At 51.2% G+C, this 24,246-nt stretch overlaps 13 protein-coding genes across 13 annotated transcripts; 7 read left to right on the top strand and 6 right to left on the bottom strand.

Annotated features, from left to right (window-relative positions):
- Positions 1 to 56: 56 nt before the first annotated feature.
- Positions 57 to 1,800, bottom strand: M436DRAFT_39630 (acetyl-CoA synthetase-like protein; the record flags this gene model as incomplete). The annotated part of the gene is made up of 3 exons (XM_013574580.1): positions 57 to 389; positions 444 to 1,651; positions 1,701 to 1,800. 3 exons carry the CDS (start codon positions 1,798 to 1,800, stop codon positions 57 to 59), a joined length of 1,641 nt encoding a protein of 546 aa, XP_013430034.1.
- A 410-nt stretch (positions 1,801 to 2,210) lies between these two features.
- On the top strand, positions 2,211 to 3,161 carry M436DRAFT_70519 (ATP11-domain-containing protein; the record flags this gene model as incomplete). The annotated part of the gene is made up of 1 exon (XM_013574955.1): positions 2,211 to 3,161. The coding sequence occupies one exon, from the start codon at positions 2,211 to 2,213 to the stop codon at positions 3,159 to 3,161; it is 951 nt and encodes a 316-aa protein (XP_013430409.1).
- Positions 3,162 to 3,395: 234 nt separating this feature from the next.
- On the top strand, positions 3,396 to 5,166 carry M436DRAFT_40521 (Arylsulphatase; the record flags this gene model as incomplete). Its single annotated transcript, XM_013574737.1, has 2 exons — positions 3,396 to 3,851; positions 3,904 to 5,166. The coding sequence occupies 2 exons, from the start codon at positions 3,396 to 3,398 to the stop codon at positions 5,164 to 5,166; spliced, it is 1,719 nt and encodes a 572-aa protein (XP_013430191.1).
- A 508-nt stretch (positions 5,167 to 5,674) lies between these two features.
- Positions 5,675 to 7,440, top strand: M436DRAFT_79390 (acetyl-CoA synthetase-like protein; the record flags this gene model as incomplete). The annotated part of the gene is made up of 2 exons (XM_013575046.1): positions 5,675 to 7,135; positions 7,186 to 7,440. The coding sequence occupies 2 exons, from the start codon at positions 5,675 to 5,677 to the stop codon at positions 7,438 to 7,440; spliced, it is 1,716 nt and encodes a 571-aa protein (XP_013430500.1).
- Positions 7,441 to 7,660: 220 nt separating this feature from the next.
- M436DRAFT_61407 (uncharacterized protein) lies at positions 7,661 to 8,493 on the top strand (the record flags this gene model as incomplete). Its single annotated transcript, XM_013574862.1, has 2 exons — positions 7,661 to 8,022; positions 8,076 to 8,493. The coding sequence occupies 2 exons, from the start codon at positions 7,661 to 7,663 to the stop codon at positions 8,491 to 8,493; spliced, it is 780 nt and encodes a 259-aa protein (XP_013430316.1).
- A 925-nt stretch (positions 8,494 to 9,418) lies between these two features.
- Positions 9,419 to 10,810, bottom strand: M436DRAFT_27569 (putative extracellular alpha-1,3-glucanase/mutanase; the record flags this gene model as incomplete). The annotated part of the gene is made up of 2 exons (XM_013574510.1): positions 9,419 to 10,681; positions 10,733 to 10,810. Coding segments are annotated over 2 exons (1,341 nt in total), but the record flags the coding sequence as incomplete, so codon positions are not given.
- A 1,381-nt stretch (positions 10,811 to 12,191) lies between these two features.
- Positions 12,192 to 13,310, top strand: M436DRAFT_61405 (uncharacterized protein; the record flags this gene model as incomplete). The annotated part of the gene is made up of 2 exons (XM_013574861.1): positions 12,192 to 12,634; positions 12,692 to 13,310. The coding sequence occupies 2 exons, from the start codon at positions 12,192 to 12,194 to the stop codon at positions 13,308 to 13,310; spliced, it is 1,062 nt and encodes a 353-aa protein (XP_013430315.1).
- A 532-nt stretch (positions 13,311 to 13,842) lies between these two features.
- M436DRAFT_40417 (glycoside hydrolase family 30 protein) lies at positions 13,843 to 15,301 on the bottom strand (the record flags this gene model as incomplete). Its single annotated transcript, XM_013574719.1, has 2 exons — positions 13,843 to 14,286; positions 14,345 to 15,301. 2 exons carry the CDS (start codon positions 15,299 to 15,301, stop codon positions 13,843 to 13,845), a joined length of 1,401 nt encoding a protein of 466 aa, XP_013430173.1.
- A 1,465-nt stretch (positions 15,302 to 16,766) lies between these two features.
- Positions 16,767 to 17,693, bottom strand: M436DRAFT_40732 (uncharacterized protein; the record flags this gene model as incomplete). The annotated part of the gene is made up of 1 exon (XM_013574787.1): positions 16,767 to 17,693. The coding sequence occupies one exon, from the start codon at positions 17,691 to 17,693 to the stop codon at positions 16,767 to 16,769; it is 927 nt and encodes a 308-aa protein (XP_013430241.1).
- Positions 17,694 to 18,201: 508 nt separating this feature from the next.
- Positions 18,202 to 19,668, bottom strand: M436DRAFT_40668 (HlyIII-domain-containing protein; the record flags this gene model as incomplete). The annotated part of the gene is made up of 1 exon (XM_013574767.1): positions 18,202 to 19,668. One exon carries the CDS (start codon positions 19,666 to 19,668, stop codon positions 18,202 to 18,204), a length of 1,467 nt encoding a protein of 488 aa, XP_013430221.1.
- Positions 19,669 to 20,597: 929 nt separating this feature from the next.
- M436DRAFT_40709 (uncharacterized protein) lies at positions 20,598 to 21,314 on the top strand (the record flags this gene model as incomplete). Its single annotated transcript, XM_013574777.1, has 2 exons — positions 20,598 to 20,944; positions 20,999 to 21,314. The coding sequence occupies 2 exons, from the start codon at positions 20,598 to 20,600 to the stop codon at positions 21,312 to 21,314; spliced, it is 663 nt and encodes a 220-aa protein (XP_013430231.1).
- A 55-nt stretch (positions 21,315 to 21,369) lies between these two features.
- Positions 21,370 to 22,262, bottom strand: M436DRAFT_70511 (dienelactone hydrolase family protein-like protein; the record flags this gene model as incomplete). The annotated part of the gene is made up of 2 exons (XM_013574954.1): positions 21,370 to 22,055; positions 22,106 to 22,262. 2 exons carry the CDS (start codon positions 22,260 to 22,262, stop codon positions 21,370 to 21,372), a joined length of 843 nt encoding a protein of 280 aa, XP_013430408.1.
- Positions 22,263 to 23,156: 894 nt separating this feature from the next.
- Positions 23,157 to 23,993, top strand: M436DRAFT_16731 (uncharacterized protein; the record flags this gene model as incomplete). The annotated part of the gene is made up of 1 exon (XM_013574484.1): positions 23,157 to 23,993. A coding segment is annotated over one exon (837 nt), but the record flags the coding sequence as incomplete, so codon positions are not given.
- Between the last annotated feature and the right edge of the window lie 253 nt (positions 23,994 to 24,246).

The raw sequence follows: 24,246 nt of genomic DNA, 5'->3' as shown, positions 1-24,246 counted from the left end.
AGCTTCTCATGATGGTTCGCCCAAAATGTCAGATCTTCGTTCAAGCATGCCCAAGCTTACAGTTTGGCCTTCTGACCCTTCTTCGCCTCTTCCTCGGCCTGAGCCTTCAAGACTCGTCGCAGGATCTTGCCACTGATGCTCTTGGGAATTTGGTCTACAAATTTGACACCACCTCTCAGCTTCTTGTGATTTGCGACCTTTGCGCCGATCCAATTAACAATGTCGTCCTCAAGGGCCTTGCCTGCCTCGACACCTTTGCGTGGCACGACGTATGCTCGAGGAACTTCTGTCGCGAGATCTTCCCTGTAGATACCAATGATTGCGACATCGTCGATCTTTTCGTGTGCGACCAGGTAGCCTTCTAGTTCTGCTGGTGGTACTTGGAAACCCTGTACAAATCATGTCAGGACTGCGTCTTATCTTGAGTGCGTGGAGTAACAAACCTTGTATTTGATCAACTCCTTGACACGATCGGTGATGAAAAAGTTATTGTCCTCGTCTTGATAGCCCACATCACCAGTTTTGAAGTAGCCATCCGATGTCAGTGCGTTTGCTGTACCCTCGGCGTTGTTCAAGTAGCCCAGGAAAATATTAGGTCCCTTGAGCCATAGTTCACCGACCTCGCCGACAGGTACCTCCTTCTCTTCGGGCGACATGTATTTGGCAGTCATGTTGGGTAGCAAAACGCCGACACTGCCTACGGTACTTTGCCAGACATCCCATTGCTGAGTGTGAGTACATGGTGATGTCTCGCTCAGGCCATAGCCTTGCTTGACCTTGAGCTTTGTGCGGTCGTAAACAGCGTTCACAAGCTCTTTGGTCAGAGGCGCAGCTCCGGAGTTCATCATGCGTATCGTGCTCAGGTCGTACTTGTCGACAACAGGATGCTTGCTCAGAAGCAAGACTACAGGGGGTGCGACATAGCTGAAAGTGATCTTCTCCTCTTGTGTTATCTTGCAAAAGTCTTCGATGTCGAACTTGGGCATGACGACTGTTCGGCAGCCTTTGAAGAAGCTCACGTGCAAGATGACGGTCAAGCCATAGATGTGGAAAAATGGAAGGAAAGCAAGGATCCTGTCGGCCGGAGTCAAGGGAGATTCGGCTGTGGAAACCTGGAGGGTATTCGCAATAATGTTCTTGTGACACAACATGACACCTTTGGGCAGACCGGTGGTGCCGCTAGAGTATACCAAGAAAGCCAGATCCTTCTCGGGATCGACCTTTGTGCGTCGGTAGCGGTTGGTACCGGCGGTGTTGCGGATAGAGGTGAAGTGTTTGACTCGCATTTCTGGGTCTTTCTGGTCGCCGATCAAAATGATACGGTCTTCCGGTAGGCCGACCTTCTTTGCGGCGGCCCGAGCAGTGGCAATGACAGGCCATTGAGTGATGAGAGCCTGGGCGCCGGAGTCCTTAAGCTGGAAAGCCAACTCGTCGGCGCTGTAGCCGGGGTTGGCGGGAGAGACGGTGGCTCCTGCCCAGTGGGCACCCCACATGACGATTGGAGTGTCGATGGAGTTGGGGGTGAACATGGCAATTACGTCTCCCTTCTGCCAGTCCCAAGCACCCTTGAGGCCTTTGCCGAAGTCAATGGCGGCATTGCGAGCTTGTGCAAAGGTATATGAGCGTTTGGTGTATGCATCTTGCAAGACGACTGCAGGAGTGTTAGACAATGGGCGCAAAGGGTGGCTTGGAAAGCATACCATGGTCGTCTGGATAGGGCTTGTCCTTTCGTTCAAATAAGAAATCCCAGAGGCCAACGTTCGGGACTTGCATGCGGGGGTATGGGGATTCGGTAGGCATGGCGGTGGAGAGGTGGGCGGGTTCAGGGAGGGAAGAGAGAGAAAGATAGCGGATTGGAAAGCAGGAGAAAAGACATTATGGACGGCCAGGCATAGCCATGTGCCAGACAGCCAGGATTCTGCACTCGGACCCGCGAGTGGCTTAATCTTGGAGCCATCTCGTCACTGGCAGACTGGCAAAAAGATCAGCCCCGCATCTGAGCACAACAACCGTGGGTGTGTGTTTTGCGGAGAGGCTTAACGGTGACGACGAAAGACCCGGGGGAGCGTGCAAGAGCCGCGGTACACAGCTTTTGCATCGCTAGCGCTACCCATGTCCGAAAGCGGTAATCCGCCAAGGATAGCATCAATAGCAAGCCAATCATGTCGCCATCGAGAATAATTCCTGGTAGCAGCATTCCGGGTTCAAACATGGCATCGCTAGTATCACCCACGCGGCACATCGCCAGGGTATTCGCTCCAACCAGCCGACTCACCCAGCGACGATGGGCTCAGGTTCACGACATTCGCTTCCTGGCTACCCATCAGAAGCCTGACCAGAGAGTCCTCGACAAGTACAAGGCCAAGCTCGAGCAAAAGGCCAAGCAGGAGGGCCACGGCGATGTCGACAAGCTCAAGTCGGCCTACAAGGACAAGATTGTCGAGCTCCGACAGCAGGCCATCGTCCCTGGCGCCAACGCCCCTCTGCACACTTCTGTAGACGCTCCCACCACACCTAATGCTCCATTCCAACCTCCTCCGCCACCTCAACCTCAGTCGCAACAACAGCAGTCGCCCAAGTCATCCGCATCCGCCGAAGAGAAGGCCGGCATCAAGACCCTAGCATCTTTTATCGACGTGGCAAAGACAAAAGAGCTGCCTCAGAAGGAGATTGAATACATCTGGAGGCTGCGTCACGCTAGCTCTCCCAGCTCCTTGTGTGCTGTCGTGCCCACTCCCATCTACCACCACATTGCCGGCACTGCTCGTAAACATCCTCAATTTGTTCTGCCTCTGCCCAAGGAGGGTCAAGGTGCCGAGATCCATTTCTTGCAGTGGACTTTCCCCTCGCCCACCACATGCACCGTGCTCTTCACTGCTCTGGCCGAGTTCAAGCTCAAGGGCGAGTTTGCTCAGCCCCACACCACCGTCACCCACCATCTGGATCTGGCCGACGACAAGGGCCTCGTTCTGCTCGAGGGCACCGTCATCGAGGACAAACAGATCACCGTCGAGGAGGCCAAATGGCTGTTGATGTGTCTACAAAAATTCTACGGAAAGGCTGCCGAGCAGAGTCCTCGAAGGAAGCTGATGGAGCAGTTCAGCCAGGGAGACAGCAGCTTCAAGATCGAAGAGCTCCTAGAGGAGGCCGAAAAATTCTAGATTTAAATCTGCCACCAAAATAGATGTACACTAGCCCTGTAACAACACCGACCTCAGTTCGCAAACCTTCCATGTCGACATCAGTTTCTCCATGTGACGCCCAGGCCGTCCAAGCACGCCATCAAGGTCCGTCATCATCGAAGCGGGGTACCTGACTACACAAAGCGCTAGCGACTTCATCATCGTTCTAGCATATCTCTCCTTCTGATTCACATTCAATCACAAAGTGTCAGCATGAAGTTGACACCAGTGGCTGCTTTGTGCGCCGCCGTCATTGGCGTCACAGGCCAACAGCAAGTACTTGGCCAGCGACCAGACCCTCCGAACATAGTTTTGATCTTGACCGATGATCAAGATGTTCGTCTGTCATCTCTCGACTACATGCCGCTGGTGAAGAAACACTTGGTTGACAAAGGTACTTATTATGATAAGCATTATTGCACAACAGCCGTGTGCTGTCCCGCCAGAGTCACTTTGATGACAGGCAAAGCTGCCCACAACACAAATATCACAGACGTCAACCCGCCCTACGGTGGCTACCCCAAGTTCGTCAGACAAGGCTTCAACTCGGCATATCTTCCTGTGTGGCTACAAGAGGCTGGATACAATGTTTACTACACTGGCAAATTGTTCAATGCTCACAATGTGGACAACTACAATTCACCTTACCCAGCCGGTTTCACAACCCACGTAGGAGTCTCCAAATCAGCCTAGCAGATGGAAAAACTTACAAGCTTCTCAGGATTTCTTACTGGACCCGTTTACCTACAACTACATGAATAGCTCCTTCCAACGGAATCAAGATCAACCTCAGAGTTATGAAGGCGAATATGTCACAGATGTGCTAGCTCAAAAGGCATACGGTCTCCTCGATGAAGCTGTGGATGCAAAACAACCTTTCTTCCTCATGATCGCGCCAAGTGCTCCTCATGCCGACATACAAAATAACAGCGGCTCACTCACCTTTGACGCGCCCGTATCAGCACCCAGACACGCAAATATGTTCCAAGACATCAAAGTGCCGAGAACGGCGAACTTCAACCCTGACATCCCCTCGGGAGCAAACTGGATTCGCTCTCTGGAAAAACAAAATAGTACCAACGTCAATTGGAACGACCACTTCCACCGTCAACGCCTTCGTGCCCTCCAAGCGGTCGACGAAATGGTCGATGGTTTATTTTCCCGCCTAGATTCGCATAAATTGCTCCAAAACACATATATCATCTACAGCAGCGATAACGGCTTCCACATCGGCAATCACCGCATGCAACCTGGCAAATCTACTGGTTGCGAAGAGGACATCAATGTTCCCTTGATCATTCGCGGCCCAAACGTCGCTCAAAATCAGACCACGCAACTCGTGACCAGCCACACCGACATTGCAGCTACGATATTCTCCCTGCTCGATATTCCGTTGCGTGAAGACTTTGACGGCAGTCCCATTCCCGTGAGCAAAAAAGCAATCGAAGAAGCAGAAACGAAAAGACGCGAACACGTGCAAGTCGAATACTGGGGCTTCGCTGGCGGAGAAGGGATCTACGATCGCAGATTACATCAGAACAACACGTTCAAAGGCATTAGAGTCGTGGCAGAGGAATGTAACCTCTACTATCAGATTTGGTGTACCAACGAGCACGAACTCTACGACATGAGTAATGATCCAGGGCAGATGCATAATCTGCTTGAAGACGGTGGGAAATTGTACACGTTGTTCGGGTTCCCAATCGGCAAGGTGGTACAGAGATTAGATGCTCTCCTGATGGCACAGAAATCTTGTAAGGGCAAAACTTGCAGAGAACCTTGGAAGTCTTTGCATCCAGACGGTCGGGTGCAAAACTTGAAGGATGCAATGGCTGAGCGTTTCGATGGGTTCTACGAGGCGCAGATCAAAGTTCAGTGGGATTACTGCCACAATGGCTATGTTCCTGAAGCCGAAGGCCCGATGTTTGGAGATGAGAGAGTAGAGTTTGCTGATTCCGGATTAATGTGGCCGGACTGGGTGTAAGGTATGAGCATGACTGTGTCGCTGTCAAACGATCTGTAAATAGCTGAGTTGCGTGCTGACTGGATGTACTTCGTGGGAGGATGTAGGCTTTGGCACCGTACAGCGCTAGCACGTGAGATGCTTTCTCCAAGAGGTGATTGGTGATGTCTCCGATGATGATCAAGTCAAATGACAGCAGCAGTGCGACCGTAGGATTTCAATGCAAACTTAGATGGTCGAAACTGCGGCAATCACCTCCGAAGATCGCATCAGCCGTCCTCACCGGTTACTCGGATGATTTGCACCACGCATGAGGAGTTGCCTTTCAATCGGTCAACGAAGAACGAGCCGTCCGTTTAATAAGTAATACCACTAAGGTTGGACATATATACGAACAAGGACGGTCTGCTGTATCATCTCACGTTCATCTCCCCCAAAGGCTGTCATTTTCAAGTATCCACAGACCCTGACCATTTTCTAAGATCGAGCGTCTATTACCTCTGAACGTCTAGTCAGATATACTTCAACCATGAGCGGCGACAAAGAATCCTACGCAGTATTGAACGGCGGAGCTGTACGTCCGATCAAAGAATCGATTTGGTCCTCTTTTGTCAATGTCGCAAAAGAGAAGCCTGACCATATCGCTGTCATCTCGCGCGACCAGCCAACAGACTTTTTAGCCTCCATAGTTGGCACCTCTCCGAATATACCAAGCACTGGTCTGGAATGGACGTACTCGCAATTGATCCAAGGTGCTCTGAACATCGCCTCGGTGTTCAAGAAGCATGGAGCCAAGCCCAACTCTGTCCTCTTAATCTTCCTCCCACCTGTATGTGCCGAGTGGCCTCTGCTGTGGCTGGCGGCGAATCGCATTGGAGTCACGCTGGTTACTATCGATAAGAGAGCCCTCGAGCCAGCAAGAGTGGACGAACTGACTTACTACATTTGCTCTCTGCAGCCGGGCATTGTGGTTGTCCATGAGTCTAGTGGGGCCCGGGCGGTGGACAAAGTTTGTGCAGAGCTACAGCATGAAATCGACTGCAGAATGGCTCTCGATAACGCCAAAGACGTATCGGGATGGTATGGATTAGCAAATTTGGACTCTTCTCTCACGACGGACGATTCTGCTTCCGGTAGTCAGCATGCAAACTACGATCGCACGGCTGCGATCCTATACACCTCGGGCACTTCAACCGGTCAGCCCAAAGGCTGTTCTCGTAGCGAACGAGGTCTCATCCATGGCTGGTCTCATCACAACCCCATCTACGCTGGCTGCAAACTTGTCATGATGTTCGCAAATTCGCGAGCTATCAATCTTACCCTGAGTAGTCAGTGCTTGCTGGCCGGAGGCACGATGGTATACCTCAGCAGCGGTTTCACACCCGAAGGACTGCTGTCGGTCATTGAAGAAGAAAGGATTACGGAGGCCATCTTTATTCCACCAATGCTCAGGGTCTTGGTGACCCATCCATCGTTCTCCAGGGAGAGGGTCAAGAGTTTGAGAAGAGCCCTTGTGGGCGGTGATGTATCAACAGCAGATATTCAGGACCTGATCACCGAATACTTCCCAGCTACAGAGCTCTATCCTGGCTACGCAATGACCGAAGGATACTGGACCATTGGATGGCCCTCTTCTCAACCCCCAAACCCTCTGCCAATCTCCAGGGGCATAGTTGCATCAGGCTCGATTCTTCCCGGAAGCGTCCTCAAGATTGTCAACGACGAAGGCGATATCGTGAAAAGAGGAGAGTCCGGAGACATCCACATCCAAAGTCCAGTCATGATCAACACATACCGCGGAAATGCGGCTGCAGATGCCTTCTACGAGGACAAAGAAGGACGGTGGTTCAAGACTGGTGACACTGGATTCATCGATGAGGAGAACCTGTTGTATGTGGTGGGAAGGAAGAAGGACATCATGAAGCGCCTTGGTATCCCGATACCGCCAGTTCTGTTGGAGAATGTGCTTGCTCAATTCGGTGGTGTCCAGGTAGGTCACTTGAGTCTCGTATCCTCAAGGATTTTACTGACAAGTTCAAGGCATCGATCTTTGATATTCCTAATCCTGAGCTAGGATCAGAAGTGATCGCAGTCGTGTCAGACTTGACTGGAACGACTTCTCAAAGACTGCAAGATCTGACCGTGGAGCATTTGGGTTCGGACTACCCAATCAGCAAAGTGTTCACACTGCAGGAGTTGGGCATGCAGCAGTTCCCAGTCAATGTGTCGGGAAAGGTGATGAAGATTGGATTGCGCAAGGCCGTCGAGCATCTGTTGTCGAAAGCCTCATCTTGAAAGAGTCTAGACACTCAATGATGTTATACCAAGATGTACGGCAATCTGTATCCAAAGTGAAAGCGAAGTAAAAGTGAAAGCAAACAAACACACGACCCCGAACGGAAAGTTGATGATGGTGTGAAAACAAGCTGTCGTCGGTGGTTGTATTTTATTTGTTCTGCGTACCTTCCACGCAACCCATCATGACATCGCCAGCACGAAACCGCCAGAATCAGCCATGTCAGACAGGTCCAGGGACACAGCCCTCCTCGATCAGAGCGGTGCACTATCTCAAACACAGGAATCTGGTCACAAGGGCCGTAGCAGTGAATCCGAGTCTGGATACGCGAGCGACGACGAAGGAGAACACAGCAACACTAATTTCGCTGAACTGATGCCATTGTCCAAGAAACTGGGTCATGTCGAGATCTTCGGTAGCTTGAAGAACGAGGTTGATGGAATCCACGCTTGGCTGAAAGGACTTGTGAACGACTCTACCGACAATGTTGTCTCTGTTCAAAAGTCGACTCTCTGCCATCATAAAAGAGCCGTCGAAACAATGAGACGTCGTCTGCGAGATGCCGCTCCCATGGCCTTCAAGTAAGATCGAACTAACGGATCGTGACAAGGTCCCTGCTGACTTTCCTTGATAGGACAAGCCAGTACATGGACGCCTCGGTCAAGAAAACCATTATCACAAAGGTCGACAAAGTCATCGCAAAAATGTTGAAATCGGAAGGAGTCGGAAGTATCGCCATGAAGAAGCTGCTCGCCCAGACAGACTTCGAGTCCCAACTTCTACAAGACATCGAGACAGAGGTCCTCGAGGGTGACGAATTCCCCCATGGAGAACATCGTCTTCTCATCCCAGAGATCAACGAGGCTGTTGACTACCATCTTGGAGGTGCATTGCTCAAGCAAGCACAGAAACAGACAGAAGCAGATTTGCTGGAGAAGTTCCACGCGGACAAAAAGGATTTGCTGGAAAAGTTCAACGCCAAGAGAAGAAAAGCTGTCCAGGGAGTCGAGGACGAATTGAGAAGCGCTGGATTGATGCTGAAGTGGTCGTAGTCTTTGGCTCCAGAACATGGGTGCTTAAGTCTACAGAGCGCTCTAAATTGTGGTCTATCTCTTGCGAAGCCCTTTGGCCCCAGCATGATCTATCATTCTCATGCGTCTTCTTTCTATGGAGAACTAGATTTATCCTATTCTGGCTTTTTCGAGAAGACGGTATTCAAGAAATACATGCTGATGACATGGAAAACATTTGCTTAACATACAATTTTCCCACTACTTATACATCTATCGATGTATAGACATACTGTAATGCTGTGAAAATCTTCATGTATATTCTCTTCTGAGGAATCAGCCCTTGTCCTTAAGCTGCCTTAGAAGGATCGGAAGTGCAAGCTCCCGAAGGGCAGTACCCGTGACTGCAGGTGAACTCGCACAGACCGCTATACTGAGCTACATTCTGGCCAGCAACCGGGAAACCTAGAGTGTTGGACGCAGCGGGAGGGTTGATCTGACCACCTCTTTGTGTGCAAGTACAAGCATTGCTAGGGCAGAACCCATAGTTGCAAGAGAAGCTGCAAAGTCCAGCCAGATTACCATTTCCAGTACCACCAGTACATAAAGTGCTAACACCGTCGGCTGCTTTGGAAGGATCAGATGTACAGGCACCCGAGGGACAATAGCCATGACTGCAAGTGAATTCGCACAGTCCGCTGTAGAGCGCGGCATCTTGACCGGCTACAGGGAAGCCGAGGGTGTTTGAGGTGGCAGGAGGAGCGACTTGACTTCCTCTTTTGGTGCAAGTACAAGCGTTTGACGGGCAGAACCCATAGTTGCAGGAGAAGCTACAGAGACCTGCGAGGTTACCATTGCCAGTGCCAGCAATACAGAAAGAGCCACTGCCACTGCTGGGCGTGGAAGCAGGAGCAGTGGTCGAAGTCTTGAGAGTCGACGAGGTCTTGCTGGATATCGTGGTAGATGATGCCTTGCTGGAAGTTGAGGTGGATGCACCGCCAGATCCAGGACTGGTAGCGCTTACGTTACCCACGTATGCATTCCAGTTCTCGATACCGTTGGTACAAGAGTCTGTGATGGAATCTCCGTTCATTTGCATGATGAGTTTGCCGTTTCTAGAAATCTTGACAGTCACAGCACCGCGGCCGTTGAATGGAACGCTGCCATGGTATATACCAGAGCCGCCGCTAGGAGTGTTTCTCCAGGTTCCAGTTTGGGTTGTGCTGCCGATGGTCACAGTCACGTCGGCATAAGATGTAAGCAGTGCAGAGAAGAAGACCTTGTCTTGCGCGACCTGGGCTGGCGGGTATGTTTGCTGGCCCTGGCTCGCCGAGTTACCAGTGGTGCCTCCATCAGAGCATGCAGAACCTGGAGCGTTTCTGTACCATGCGACAAGACCTTCAGCTGAGATGGAAGCCTTGCCGTTCTTGTACATATCGATGACGTAGGGGAGGAATTGTCGCCAGCCATCGTGAGGCATGTTATCAGCGTAGTTGTAAGGCGCTTTGCCGTTGTTTGAGTTGAACAACCCGTATTGGCTAGGATCAAGAGGGGCAATGTAATGTGACTCTCCCCAATCGTTCCAGGTCAAGATCTCGACGAAGTCTGGTTGAATGGTCATGACCTGATTCCAGCGGTCAAACCAGAGATCGTCACCTCGCCACAACCAGTTCTTACCATATCCGGGTAGGTTGGTGAAGAACCACGGAGAGACAGGCATCATGTAGGGTTTACCAGCAAGAGCACTTTTGTAGGATTCGTCTGGCTGTGTGGTCATGTCGTTCGGGCCTGTGGGCCACGCTTCCCAACTGAAGAGGCCGTCCACAACGCCGCGATTAATTGCTCCTTGAGCGCCCAGCGACGACCAGTCGGGAATGAAGAAGCATCCAGTCTGAGACTTGATTGCATTCCAATCACCAGAGCTACCAGGCCCTTCAAAAGTCGACACAAACGGCTTTCCGTTGTATTTGTAGTATGCGCCATTGGAACCATATTGATTGATGACGTTAATCACCTCCTGCTGTGCAAATGCTCCTTGGGCTGCGTAGTCAAAGGAGAAGAACAGTTTGAAGCCTAGGGAGTTGGCCGCCGAGAATGCATTGGCCATTTGATTGGCGTAGCCGCCACCACTGTTGGCGAAATTCAAGGCAAAAGCATCAATGTGGGAGTCCTGGGCTAGACGGATGTCTCTCTGCCAGTTCGCCACAGTCCATGAACCGACATTGTCCAACTAAATGGCATGTCAGCGTTGATATCAACATCCCTCCAAGCATATTCATACCATGAAATGGGCGAAGACTGCTTTTGCTTGCACATGGCATGCGCTCATGAGAGCGACCACTACTGGGAGAAGCAACATACTGTCCAAAGTGATATATTCTATTTCCCTGCAATGAAGGATACAGAGTCAAACAGAGATGTATCGCTCTCTTGTAGGAACATCCTTACGAAGGATTGAAGCTAAAGTTGAAAGATCGACATGGTAGGGACTGAGACGCTTCGACACTACGGCAGAGTGTGAGCGTTACTCTTTGCGACCACCGTTAACCTACTGCTCTTGCCCTGCATATTACGAGCCGTCCATCCTATAGAATTACAAGAGTTGCTCGCTTCGATTCTCCTGTATCAAATCAGGTGAACTGGGGCACATATGTTCCTAGAAGGATTGGTCGACCTGACTTAGTAGAAGCCAATACAAAATGGCCAGGGCGATAGTTTGCCCAATCAAGCACTTTTTTCGTAAGATCAACTACACCTACTGTACTTGATCGCGCGCGCTTGGCGATACTGCTTTGTCTGATTGCGGAAGCAATTCGCGAGTCACGAAATCATGAGATTCGTTCCACGCAGCAGTGTTGATAACTCGATGTTTGAGCGCAAGTGAAGGGTTCCCAGAGACTTGAGTTGACAAAACAGGAAGCTCGGCGTGTTTGCGGAGCCAGGCGACGCAGGTACGAGAAATAGACTTGAGGGAATGTACAGTATGGTCTGGTGAGCCGCTGCCTTGTTCAAATCAGTCACAGATACCTCAGAGGGAAGGCTGTGTGAAATTTCAACAACAGTTTCAACGACAGGAAGGAACGAGCGAGGCGACAGGTCAAGTCTCTGGTTTTGCGGTCAATAGCAACCTAGAGGTTTGTCAAGAAGATGAATGTGATAACCGCGCCCCGCGGCTGACTAAGCATGTTATCGTCTGCTCCTCTTCGCACATCATCCCAACACTGTTATTGGAACGGGCATCCATCTATTTCAGCTTGAAACAGACTCACAGACTACCTGGCCACCGACCATCTCGCTAATAATCCTATTCAGACGTGCGCACAAGATGAAGAGTTCCACGTCCGATCCGTCGGTCAACACTGCTCATGAACTTTGCCATCAGCATCAACATGAGTACCATGCTCATTAGAGCAAGCCCTTGCCATTACCAAATATTGAGCATTCACAGATGGATGTGAGCGGTTATAAGTGTGTTGTAGCATGCTGCGTAACTTGCGATTTTGTCCGCTCTACACAATCGCGCGAATGCAGTGCCAGCTACCCGGACAATGCATCCTACAGATGATTGGATTGTCCTCACCGCTTTATGAAGGCCTTGGCAATACAACTTATTCCTTGCATCGCCATCAACTCTGCACCCTTCTCCGATCGTACCAAATTTGCTTCATCAGTACTCTCCACTGACCTACCCCATATGCTTGTGAACGAATCCGCATTCCAACCAACCTCATATCACATCAATGAGCGATCAGAATTTTGACGTGGAGCAGGACGTTGCAACCTTCTTCACTAAGACGACAGTGACTCGAAGCGCTTGCGACCTGCGCGCCACAGAGCTCGTCGATGGTGGATTGCAACTTGTGCCTGTACAAGGCGCCTGTAGCTATACAGTCTACGCTGGCCCCGAACTCGGCTCAGTCATTCAATTCCGCTTGAAGTCCCTGGTCTTGCCACTGAAGACGATGGAGCTTGCACATCAAATCTACGGCACACTTGCACCCGAGGTCGCACTAGAAGGCCAGATCGGACAGGACGACGATGATGGAAGAGAGGCTCTTGTCGTCTACGTAATGTCTCGCATGCAAGGCATCAGTCGTCTTGACTTCATTCTTGCTTATGGCTTTCCCGAAGACACGCCAAAGAGTTGCGATGCGCGCCTAACCCTAATCAAGGACGCTGCCACGTAAGTTATCCTAGCATCGTCTTAGCCATTCCTATAATTCGATGTAATCGTGTCTAGCTTCTTCGCACTGTCGTGGAAGTCTCCACAGATTTTTGAGCAGGCACAACTTGAAAAACTACAGCAAGAGTATGAACGCGACCTTCGCTCACTCCTCCTTGCACTGCCGCCGCGCTTCCATGATGCGATCCGGCGTTGCTTGCGAGCATTACCATCCATCATGGCTCTACCGACAGTGCTTGCTCACAAGGACTTTGGTGACTTCAACATGCTTGTTGATCCCGATACCTGCCACCTGCTTGGTGTCATTGATTGGGCTGAAGCTAAAATGGAACCTTTCGGACTCAATCTCTATGCAGTCGAGAACCTGATGAGCAAATTTCATCTTCGCAACGGCGCTTCTCGATACCCCAATTACGACACACTGTACGATACTTTCTGGCAAACACTCAAAGCAGAGATTGGCCCAGATCTCGATGATGCAGAAATTCATACGATCAGATCGGCGATGCTCCTGGGATTTCTGCTTGATCGTGGATTCACCAGCCGTCTTGCCAACATGTGTGAGCCAGTTCCTGTCTCTGATAATGACAGGGGGGGAGCATACAGTATGCTCGTGTTGGACAGTTACCTGAGCCGAGCCGAGACGAGATTTCCATTCTTGACAGACATGCACTAGAGGCAGAAGTTCTTCGCATCAGATCATCGACGGTGGGGCTTGAGGGATGTTTATGAAAGAAGCTGGAACCAGGGGGATTGAGATAGGTCATGAACACAGATGGCATCAATTTTAGCACGTACGGCCATAGTCAGCTGAAAACTGGGCATCCCGTCCGCTCTGCCATACATAAGCAGTTGAACGGCAGATTAGTACTACGGTGGGTGACCACGTGGGAATCCCTGCTGCTGTACGTTTTGGTTTTGTCCGCAAGAATGCACTCTGCAAGTGTCTCGTCCGATCATATGCATGCAACTCGCTCTTTCGCTGTCATCGCAAAGTTGGATTAATTGTAAATCAACGGGCAGGAGGGTTACATCTGTGGTCCGCTGAGACGACTTGTGGTTTGCGAAGCTAGAAAACGAAAATGGCTCACAACAGACAACATTCTATTTGTTTTATATCTGCGTTGACGAAACGTAAAGGAAGCCAACATTCTCGATATCTGTCATACTGGACTCCAGTATTTTAGAACCGACCGATTCGTATGAAACTAAGCTTCCTCCAGGAAGTAGGTCTTCATGGCTCTGGGCTCAATTTGAGCAGTGAATCTGCCACCCTGGAAGGTGAATTGGCCAGCTTGAGTGACATTGTGCTCATTGTCTGTCAGGTAAGCAGTGGCCTTGGACACATTTGTACCAGCCAAGTGCACATTCAGTGTGTACGTGTAGTGTGCAGAGTTGATGACAGGAATGGCAATAGTGCCGTTCTTGTTCTCCCATGCAGTGACGTAGACCTCTTCAACACTGGTGTCGGCAAACAGACGCACAGCACCAGGGCGTGCAAAACGGAAGTAACCAGCAAATGCCCAAAGACGAGCGGAGACTTGGTAAGAGGTGCCGTTGACCTGGACGAGGGAGGCATCTGTGGGAGCTGTCCAACTGCACCACCAATGACTCCAACCTGCGACATTGTTGCGGAATGCATTGTGCATGTACTGTGAGATTGGTTAGTGATGCTGTATGGTTGGTGAGACAGGTAGGAGAAAAACTTACGATAGACCATTGGAAGCCTTCGAAGTTCTGCCCAACAGCGTCCCAGGTACCAGTCCAAGTGTTGCCACCGTCACTCCATTCTGTCTCGAGGGTGGGCTGGCCGGCCAACAGATCGTCAAACGGTCTCTTGACGTCTGATTGGTAGTTGTGGTAGGTGTTGACATCGAAAAGTTTTTGTCCACCAAGGCGACCGAGTTCGTAAAGAAGGTTTCGCTGTTGGCGGGCACCGGTTGAGTCACAGCAGGACACAGCCAGACTAGGGAAAGCCTTCTTGACCATAGGGTAGAACACACTTAGGAAGTCGTAGGCTTGGTAGCCGTCAGACAACATCGCAGAGTAAGTGATGGGGTTGAAGTCGGGCTCGTTGTAGGCGCCCAACAGAGACACCTTGACACCACGCTGCTGGTAGAGTCTGACGTATTCGATCAGATAGTTGGCGTAAGCCTCACGCCAGTCATAGGTGCAGTTCGAGCGTCTGACACCGCAAATATAACCACCGCCAGCCTCGCGACCAGTGGTCTTGAAGCAGCCTGGAGCCGACCAAGCATCCGCGTACACGTAGAGATCTGGGTTGTACTTGAGTGCGTTTTGTGCCAAGGTCAGTTGGCAGCTGTCGTTGTTGGCGGTAGGGAAGACGTAATTGAATGGACCAGCAGGAGTTGCTGGGCATGTAGGAAGAATGGTTGTGCCGGGGGAGGATCCGATCAGGTTGCGGAGGATTGAAAGACCACCGACGTTCTCGTCGAAGAGTGTTCTGACAATGGTGTCCTGATCGGCTGCCGAGAGAGAATTGGTAGTACAGGCGGCTCCAAAAGCGCCTGAGCATCCACCACCAAGCATAGTCTGGTATCTCTGCTCAGCATTGACCTTGATTGTGGCATCGAAGGTCAGGGGAGCTGGACTCTTGGGAGGGCCCCATGCATTGGCTGTCACAGCGCTCGTAAAAGCGCTCAGCATGAGAGAAGTCTTCATCTTGGGTCTGAGCCTTTCAGGTAGTGCAAGAAACGAATGGGTTTACAGAAAATGTAGAATGGCGGCTTACCCTCAGAACTTTATACCAGTGCGGGTGTTATGGCAAAATAGCATTCGACTCAACTTACAGTACTCTCTTGGTGCCCCGCCTTGAAGGATACGGGACGGAGCATTGGAGAAGTCTAGCTAGGTGCATATATCGTTAGCCGGATGACCTGGTAAAGGCATACAATGGGACAACTTGGAGGCAGCCACATGACAGAATCGCAGGAAGCGAGGTCGGGAATCGGCAAATCAACCACAGATTGGACCTGGCGCGTTGTTAGTCGTCCTGCAGACCTGGATATCCCCGCATGGCAATGGGAAGTACTCCTGGATATGGAGTGAGTACTTCTGGCTAAATGTGCCGTGCCTGATGTGAACACAATCCATGTCGATCATGGTGGGGAAGGCCAGCCATCTTCGTGGTGCGGCTAAAACAAGCATCAACTCCAAGACTGCTAAGGTGTAGTGCGGAGCCGTCCCGCAAACACCTTGTTCAGAGATATAGGCTGGCAGAAAAAGCTCGTATGTGAGGGCGGTCGGTCAAGCACTAGCTGCGTTGCTCGGTCAAACAGTACGATCCCCGTCGGTTGGAGTCTCTGACTGGCGAATTTTAGCATTGTTTGCTTGGTGTCATGTACGGCAGGTAGACTTGGAGGCAAGTCATCGTTCTGTCGAGGACCAGAAGTGTCTGCAAAGGCAGTCATCGGGCTTTCGTGTTGTTTAACTGTTATTCACACATGCTTGCAAGAACGTCTAACCATGGTTTGCTGTAGAGGAGGAAGCATCTCTCAGAGGTCGCTCGACACTGAAATGAGGGTAGGCAGCTCAATCTTACAAAGCAAGATTGGCCACAGTTCTGAGGATACCTTCAAGTCCATGGACAACAGTTCTCAGTATCTAAGTCCATTGTTGGTGTTGCAGGAAGAATGTTTCCAGCAAACTCGAGCAAATGTGGGGTGAGCTGTTTGTCCAGATCCAGGTAAATTGAGTTGCGCCGAACTTGCATGTTTAACCGTAGTGCACCAGCCATGTCGGCAATCTTCCACCCGATATTTCTTCTGGGGTATGTCCATCACTCGCGAATCTTTTCATCAAAGGACAACGAGCAATACATAAATTTCTTCAAGAAACAAACGAACTAATGGGAACAAAGACCGCAGAACAAACACAGTAGTCACGCCTTCCCTTCTGGGATCTTTCTGGCTGGGCTAGCCACATACAGCTAGTAAGGACTTCTTGCGAGCTGCGCTTCTCGCGTTGTTTCTAGGGAATACCCTGGTTTTGATGCCTTGTCAATTAGCGGTCGGTGTGAAATCACAATCAATGTCCAGCACTCTTCGTGTGGCTTAAGCGTAGCATAGTCCATCTCACCAGTCATTTCCAAGCTCTACGATACAATCTTTCCTTACATAGTACTGATCTTTGCATTCGTCTGACGTGCCCTCTTCAACTGCGGCGTCACAAAGTTAGGATTCTTGCACAAAGTCTCCTCGTCGTCTTCATCCTCATCAAACACCGTCTTTGACAAATCCCATCCAATCAACCCATCGTTCTGAGAAATCTTCAACATCTGGCCTCTGTCTTCCAAACTCATATTGCAGATGCTTTTATGCACAGGCCAATCTTGTTTTTGGTGTGAAGGACAGCAATAAGCTGCTGTACCACATCTACCACAACGTTGCAAGGACTTGGCATCTTTGTGGATGCCACATTTGGTGCAGAGACTGAGGTCCAGAGATTTGTAGAGCCAGTGTGGGTTCATAGGGATGCCATCGCTGAAGGGATCCATGAGTGCATACTCGACAAACAACTGATGCTGCATTTTCTTGCCCGTCGTCCAACGCTCTTTAAGACACAGATCCCTCACAAATTCTCTGCCCAGTCTGTCGATTTGTGCAGGGTCAGTGAGGTCGTTGTCGCCGAGCATGCTTTCACCAGGATTGGGCACCCAAGCTCCCCTCTGTGGTCCTTCGGTGGTGATGTTGAACGTCAACATCAACGTCCACTTTTCACCTGCTGCGTCCAGTGTACCGATGGTGATTTGGTTTTCCACGCGTCCGATTTCGATCTTCATCTCGTCCTGGATGGTCAGGGTCCATGTGAAGGAGAACCAGGCATCGATGTCGAGGAAGGCGTGCAGCGCGAAGGGACACCAGCGGTACAGCACGTTTGTGATGCCAATGGCGGTGGTCAGATCGTTGGTGTCGGTGTCCTTGTCGAAATTCGCGTCTGCATCGTCAATTATTCGAAGTGGTGCTCTGTCCAGATGGATGGGCGCGCCAGGGAAGCCTGGAATTCTGGTGGAATCCACGGATAATAATTTTGGACCCATGGGTGAATTTTGCGAGAAATATGTGTTGATCTTAAGTAGAGAGCGCTATTTTGAAGGAGATTGTGGTTGCTGAGAATTGGTCGCAGAATTTGAAGTTCTTTGGCGATGTCACCCAGCTTTTTTGTTATCTTGACTTGAACTCATGCTGTTGCTCCCAAAGAATCTGAGTGGGAACGAGCAGATTTTAACTATATCTTTGTCTTGCGGTGAACGCGTTCTCGGAGCCCATGCTGCTACGGCTTGAAGTCTAATTTATATCAATCAGAAATTACTGGACTATCTGATACAAATATTTGATAACAGTGGTTTCTCATTGTTCTTCGTATTTACAAAATCATATGGACGCTCGTTTGTAGAAATATAGGTTAGAAGCGAAGGTGAAGACGTGCCAGGTAAAGAAGGGCTAAAAGAAGACAAACGCATAAACAGGGACATCTTGTCAACACTTGCGCAAGAGCCCTCAATAAGAGAAGCGGAGATGTAAGTTGTGACAAAGGAAAAATGCGATCTAGTAAATGGTGCACTGATTCTCTGCGCGACGGAAAGCGTCTGCAAAGAAGCTTTGCATAGCGCTGTAGTGGAATAAGATACCGCCCAGCACAGCGAAATGCCAAATGTTGTGGCTGCCACCAAAGTAGTCGAAGAAGCCTGGAGCGAAGCGCTCGGGAATCTTGGCAGCGTAGAGCAGTGCGCCAGTGAAGTAGACAAACAAGCTCTTGAAGATGGGAGCGTAGAAGTACGCTGCCCAGCTCGCACCGCGAGTGTAGACAAGCTGAATCACAGGTAAGCCACCAGTACCGGCAAGAGTCACATAGAAGGCGACGCGGGCCCATGCGAGATCGTTACGGTTGAAGGTTGGATGCCAGGGCAGGATGACGCCTCCGACACCCAGTGCAGCTGTCAAAGACATGTAGATCCAACGACTGACAGGTTCACAGTAGAAGGCCGTGTATTCTGTAGTCATGATGGACGCGGCGACCAACAAAGAGATTCCAGTGTAGTCGATGCAAGCAAATCTCTCCAGCAGAGTCTGGTTGGAGATGGAGTTCATGGTGTGCCAAACAGTACTGCAGACTAGACACTTTGAGGCAGCAAAGAAGAAGACAGCAGCAATGAAGATGTCCGACTTTGTTGACATGGAGAAATGAGCCGAGGTAGGGTAGAAGTAAAAGGCGATGGAGAGAACAACCAGCAGACCTAGGAAGTGAGAATAGATGTTGACCGTCTCGTTGGAGAAAGACAGACAGGAGCGCAGACAGTCGACCTTGGTCTCGCAGAAGCGGTAGCCACGAGTGATATGCGGGTTGATTCTCCACGGGTCCGGCAGGTCGTGATAGGTAATGAGGCCTTGCTCTTTTGCGCGTTTGACGGCCTCGTCGATCTTGGCCTTGACAGCATCCTTGACAGCCTCCTTTGCGCGGCGAGCCTTGTCGATACCCTCATCCACAAGTTCAGTAGCGACTTGCATACCTTCGTCCATCTTCCTTCGGCCAGAGTCCATGAGATCCGAGGCGACTGCGCCCAATCCAGCATCACGCATGGCATAAGCGCGAGTCTCAAAGTCAACCAGAATCTTCTCCATCAAGCGAACGCCCTCGCGGACTTTGTGTTCCAGCGTCTCTTTCTTTGCCAATGCATCCCGATATCGCTCATCCAGCAGGTTGACGATGATCTTGGCGCGACGTCTTCCTGCATCGATGACCTCGTCCGACACACAACTACAAGACTCGTGGACAGCGTGGAGAGTGCTGTATGCGCGATCAATTCCAGAGTCGAATTTGAGGTGGCCATAGGAGTCTAGGAATTCCAGGCGTTGGCCTAGTTCTTTGAGGAACCTGTCGACCAGTAACTGAACGTCGTCGGTATCGGCTGACCAGGACTGAGGGACATAGGAGGAATGGCGGCGCTTCTTAAGACCGTCCCTAACGCGAAGGCGAGGGCGAACGCATGAGGGCTCCTCGTGTGAGTCAGTCATGGTCGTGGTGCAAGTGGCCGTAGCCATTGTTGATGGGCGTTGGGGCAGAGCAGGAGTCAAAGCAGAGTGTTGTTGGTATTGCTACGAAGAAAGCGAAAGATGTTGTGCTTGGTACTGCAGTGTCAAGAGAGGAGGAAGAGATTGTGGTTGGTGATCTTGATCTTTGGCGGGCGATTCAGGTGCAATCAGAGTTTCGCCGGGGCAACCGAGTTGGGGGCAAGAAATGAAATGTCAAAGAGTCAAGCGTGGCAAACGGAGACGGGTGGGCATGAGGTGGGATGAAAGATGGGGAATGGATGCATGGAGGAGAAAGTGAGAGGAGGGACAGGTTCTGTATGTACTTGGACCCATGCAAGAAAAAAAGAGGCATACGGCATCAGAGCCAAAGTAGAGGCCCACGTAGGTGGAGAGGGCGACGTGAGCGGCACGGATGGAGATGGCTGACAGAGTGACGACGGCCTTGGCTTTGTCCCACCTTCCCAAACAGTATTTGGTATTGCTAATCAACGCTGGGCCTATTCGTACCGAGTGCCTGCTTGCTGGCCTTAGGCTCTGCTTTTCAGGTAGATAAGCTACTCGTCATCAGTGGATTGTTGTGTCTCTGAAGTGGTCGCCTCTTTGTGGGTACCACGTTCAAAATGTTTCTTGAAACCACGCATCTCTCTGTGGAAGAGTTCAGAAGATGCAGCGCCAATTGAGTTTGATGGAATAGTCGCTTGGCTGGTGCCGGATACGAAAGCTCAGACGCTTGGGAGTTAGGCAATCGATTCAGTGCAGGGCTGGCTGCACGTGCTCAAGCGAACCATCTCCGACTAGCGACCCTGTCTTTCTTCATGTGACCATCCGACTTGCGACCCTCTGCTTCGCGAATCACTATCCACAATCCACCACACGCGTACCAGTCATTTATCATGCCCGACCAATCACCCATGGACGCTGGCGCATTCGTGACCGACGCCTTCCTCCAATCTGTCTTGCAAGCTGCCGCCGACGCTCGCCAACAATGTCTGCACATGCTCGACTTTATCGACCAGAACCGCGCCGCCCAGCCTGACCCAGATGCCGAAATGCAGCTCAGTCGCCAGCAGAAGCTCCTTCACTCCAACCTGGCCAAGTTGCGCGGTCTCAACCGCCGCGCTCTTCTCGAAACCCGCAACACCAAACAGCAAACTCAGGAAGCAAAGTCCGAAATCGACTCGCTGCACCTCCACCTGCAGAACCTGTACTACGAACAGCGCCATCTCATCGGTGATATTGCCGCCTGCCAGGGCTACAAGTGCGTTGTCATCTCCCACATGGCCTGCTTTAGCCACATCTAACACCTCCACAGTCACAAGTACCAGTCTCTACCTCTAGTCCCCGTCGATGAGATCCTCGCTGCCAACCCTGAGCTCGCCGAAGCAGACGAACACGACCTTATGGTCGCTCGCATCAACCACGAACACGCCGAACGTCAAACCCTTGAAGAGCAACGCCAGGGACTACTCAAGAAGAAGCAAAGCCTGATCAACGACAACAACAAGAAGAAGGACGAACTGGCCGCTCTGGACAAGGAGATTGAAAAGTTCCTCGACTCTGCTGCTCCACTCCAACAAAAATTCGACCAGCACGATCAGCATAACCAAAAGGCTACAGCTTCGGCTTGAGCGCACGACTTTCGTCCCATTCGTCTAGATTACAAAGATACCCCACACAGTTGCCTTATGACAGGTGCTTGTTGAAAAAGTCAATTCCCTGCTTGCACGATTGATCCATGGCCTTCTTGTCCTTCTCCGAGTTCCAATCTCCACGCAGTGCGAATCCATGGACCTGGTCCTCGTAGACACGCACTTCGGTGTCGATACCCTCGCTCTTCTTCTTGGCCATGAGCTCCTTGATTTGGTCGACTTCCTTGTTTCCAAGCAAGCTGTCAGAATCGCCGAGCGCAAATGACGCAGGGACGGCGAGCCCTTCAAAGTCGCCAGGGATAGCAACGAGCGAAGGGTGGCAGGCGTATACGGCGTCAACCCCCATACCCTCGGCACCGCTGAAGTCCTTGTCTCCGGCCAGGATGGCATATCTGCCGCCCCAGCAGAAGCCAATGGCACCGACCTTGTTTGTTCCGGGGATCATGCGAACTTGCTTGATGAAGCTCTCGATCAAGGGGCGAGCGACACTTTCGCGGTGCTTGAGCAGCCAGGGACCGAGAGTTGCGCCCGTCTTTGCTGTGGCAGCCGCCTTCTCTGTTAGAGAGCGAGAGTCGCGCTCCGACTTTTGGGGCTCAACCGTCTGAAGGAAGTCGATGTCGAGTGAGTCGCCCTCGTGGACATCGGGGATGTATGCAGTGAAGCCGTTGGCGGCATACTGGTCGGCGAGCAGACGAGTGTTTTTGAACTCCCATCCGAAGACTGGATCATGTTAGTGTCTGAGAGTGCGAGGGTCGTAGGTGGTGACTTGCTGTCAACGAGGAAGATGATAGTCTTGGACTTGTCGGCTTCCTTGGGCTCGGCAACGTAGGTTTGAAGGCCAGCAATGGTCTCAACATGGCCCTTTGGTGTGCCTTCCTGGACCTTGCCAGTCAAGCAGCACGATGACATTCCAACACCGGTAGACATTGTGGACTGTGCAATTGGCTTGATTTGGTGTATTTGGTTATGATTCTGAACTGAACAGAAGTGGCAGAGTGGTGCAGGACAGATATTCAAGCTCTCTGGATCCGTCTGCCCGCCGGCCATCACAAAACTGAGGAGCTTGTCGATGCGGGGCCTGCAATTGTGACATCATGAGCAATGACAAATATCCATTCGGGTTGACCACCGAAGTTTACGGGCAGCATTCAAACAAAGCCATGATTCTGCCCTGTCGCTATGTGATTATAGCTTTCTCCTCGGAACTTGTGCCATAACCTCGTGGCCGTATGATCAGAGTACCTTAGCCGGACGGCGCAAGATCTCGGGACAAGGACAACAGGTGTAAGTAGGTAGGTATGCACCTCCATCAAGACCGCACAGACCATTCGAACTGCTTTCTTGTCGACTTTGCGCAATTCTTCGACCTTCAGCCATCACCATGTGAAGTCTCAACACTCGCCCGCTGCATCACGCACGCACCAAACCCATCACAATCACTCTCCTCATAGAATTCTATCACTCGCGGCCATGTCGCTCTCATTCGGCCTCAACACCAAGGCCAAGGCGTCAGCCTCACCTCCGAAATCCAAGAGACGGCCAGTCGCAACCAACGTGCTAGGCGATGACTCGGACGACGATACTCCGGCCGCAGCAGTTCCCAAGGCAACCGTGTTTGAAGAGGAGCTCACCGAGTTCAATGCCTCGAAGCCATCACGACCCTCTGCTCAACCTCCACCTACCAAGAAGCCTCTCAACAAGCCAGAATCTACTTCCGCCCCTGGCAAGCCTCCAACAAGGAAGCCTCAAGCCGGGAACCTCGACGAGTTTAGCGACCTCTCGGCTCAGCGCGAAAGCGCTGCTTATGCTGCTCAAGCCACTGAACTGGATCCTACCATCTACGACTACGACTCTTTTCACTCTGCCGCTACCTCGGCCGCCTCTGTCCGGAAAGCCGCAGCAAAGCAACAATCCGTGAACCAAGGGCCGAAATACATGAACGCCCTTCTCACGGCAGCCGCACAACGCAAGCAGGATCAGCAAGTCGCTCGCGAAAAGTTCCTGCAAAAGGAACGTGAGAACGAAGGCGAAGAGTTTGCAGACAAGGAGACCTTCGTAACGGGAGCCTACAAAGCACAACAGGAGGAGAACCAACGGTTGCGCGAGGAGGAAGAAAAGAAAGCTGCCGTCGAGGAAGAAAGAAAAAGAAAGATGGGTGGAGGTATGCAAGGTTTCTACCGCAACGTCATGGCCGATAGCGATCGAAGGCACCAAGAAGCCCTCGAGGCAGCCGCCGAGATGGAAAAGCGGAAACTCGCCGGCGACGACATTGCAGATGACCCAGACACAAAACAAGAAAAGGACCGTGTGGCAGAATTGGCTGCAAAGGGCGTCAACATTACTCTCAACGACGAAGGTCAAGTCGCGGACAAACGCCAGTTGCTTACCGCTGGTCTCAACATCCTGGCCTCTCCCGCTGCTCCGCCGAAACCTTCTGCCACGGCTCAAAAACAGGACGACTCGGCGCAATGGAACAAGAAACGCGACAATGGCGTGAGAGAGCGACAAACGAGAATGATGGAGCAGCAATTGGAGGAAAGCAGGAAGAGGGCTCTAGAAGCGGACAAAGAGGAACAGGAGAGGCTCGAGAAGGCCAGCAAGAGCAAGAAAACGGATACGGACATCAGCTCGGCGAGGGAAAGATTCTTGGCCAGAAAGAGGGAGAAGGAAGAGGCCGCCAAGAAGAAGGTTGCATGATCATGAGGAACATTCTGCTTGAATAATAGAACGGGCTCCTTCATGATGGTTGGAAGCATAAGATACTGTACATCATATTCTTCTCGATCGCTGCTACTGGAACCATGACTGGTTCTACCACCCTGACTCTGACGATAAAGCTCACCTGTAACTGCTGATTTACGCTGCTTCCTGGTTGACCAAATGCACAAGCTCATCTCTCCATTTTTTATGA

This window comes from Aureobasidium namibiae (genome assembly GCF_000721765.1).
Source record: "Aureobasidium namibiae CBS 147.97 unplaced genomic scaffold scaffold_3, whole genome shotgun sequence".
Taxonomy (NCBI): Eukaryota; Fungi; Ascomycota; class Dothideomycetes; order Dothideales; family Saccotheciaceae; genus Aureobasidium; species Aureobasidium namibiae.
The sequence above is the reverse complement of the archived record's forward strand: the minus strand, read 5'-3'. Positions and strand labels throughout refer to the sequence as shown.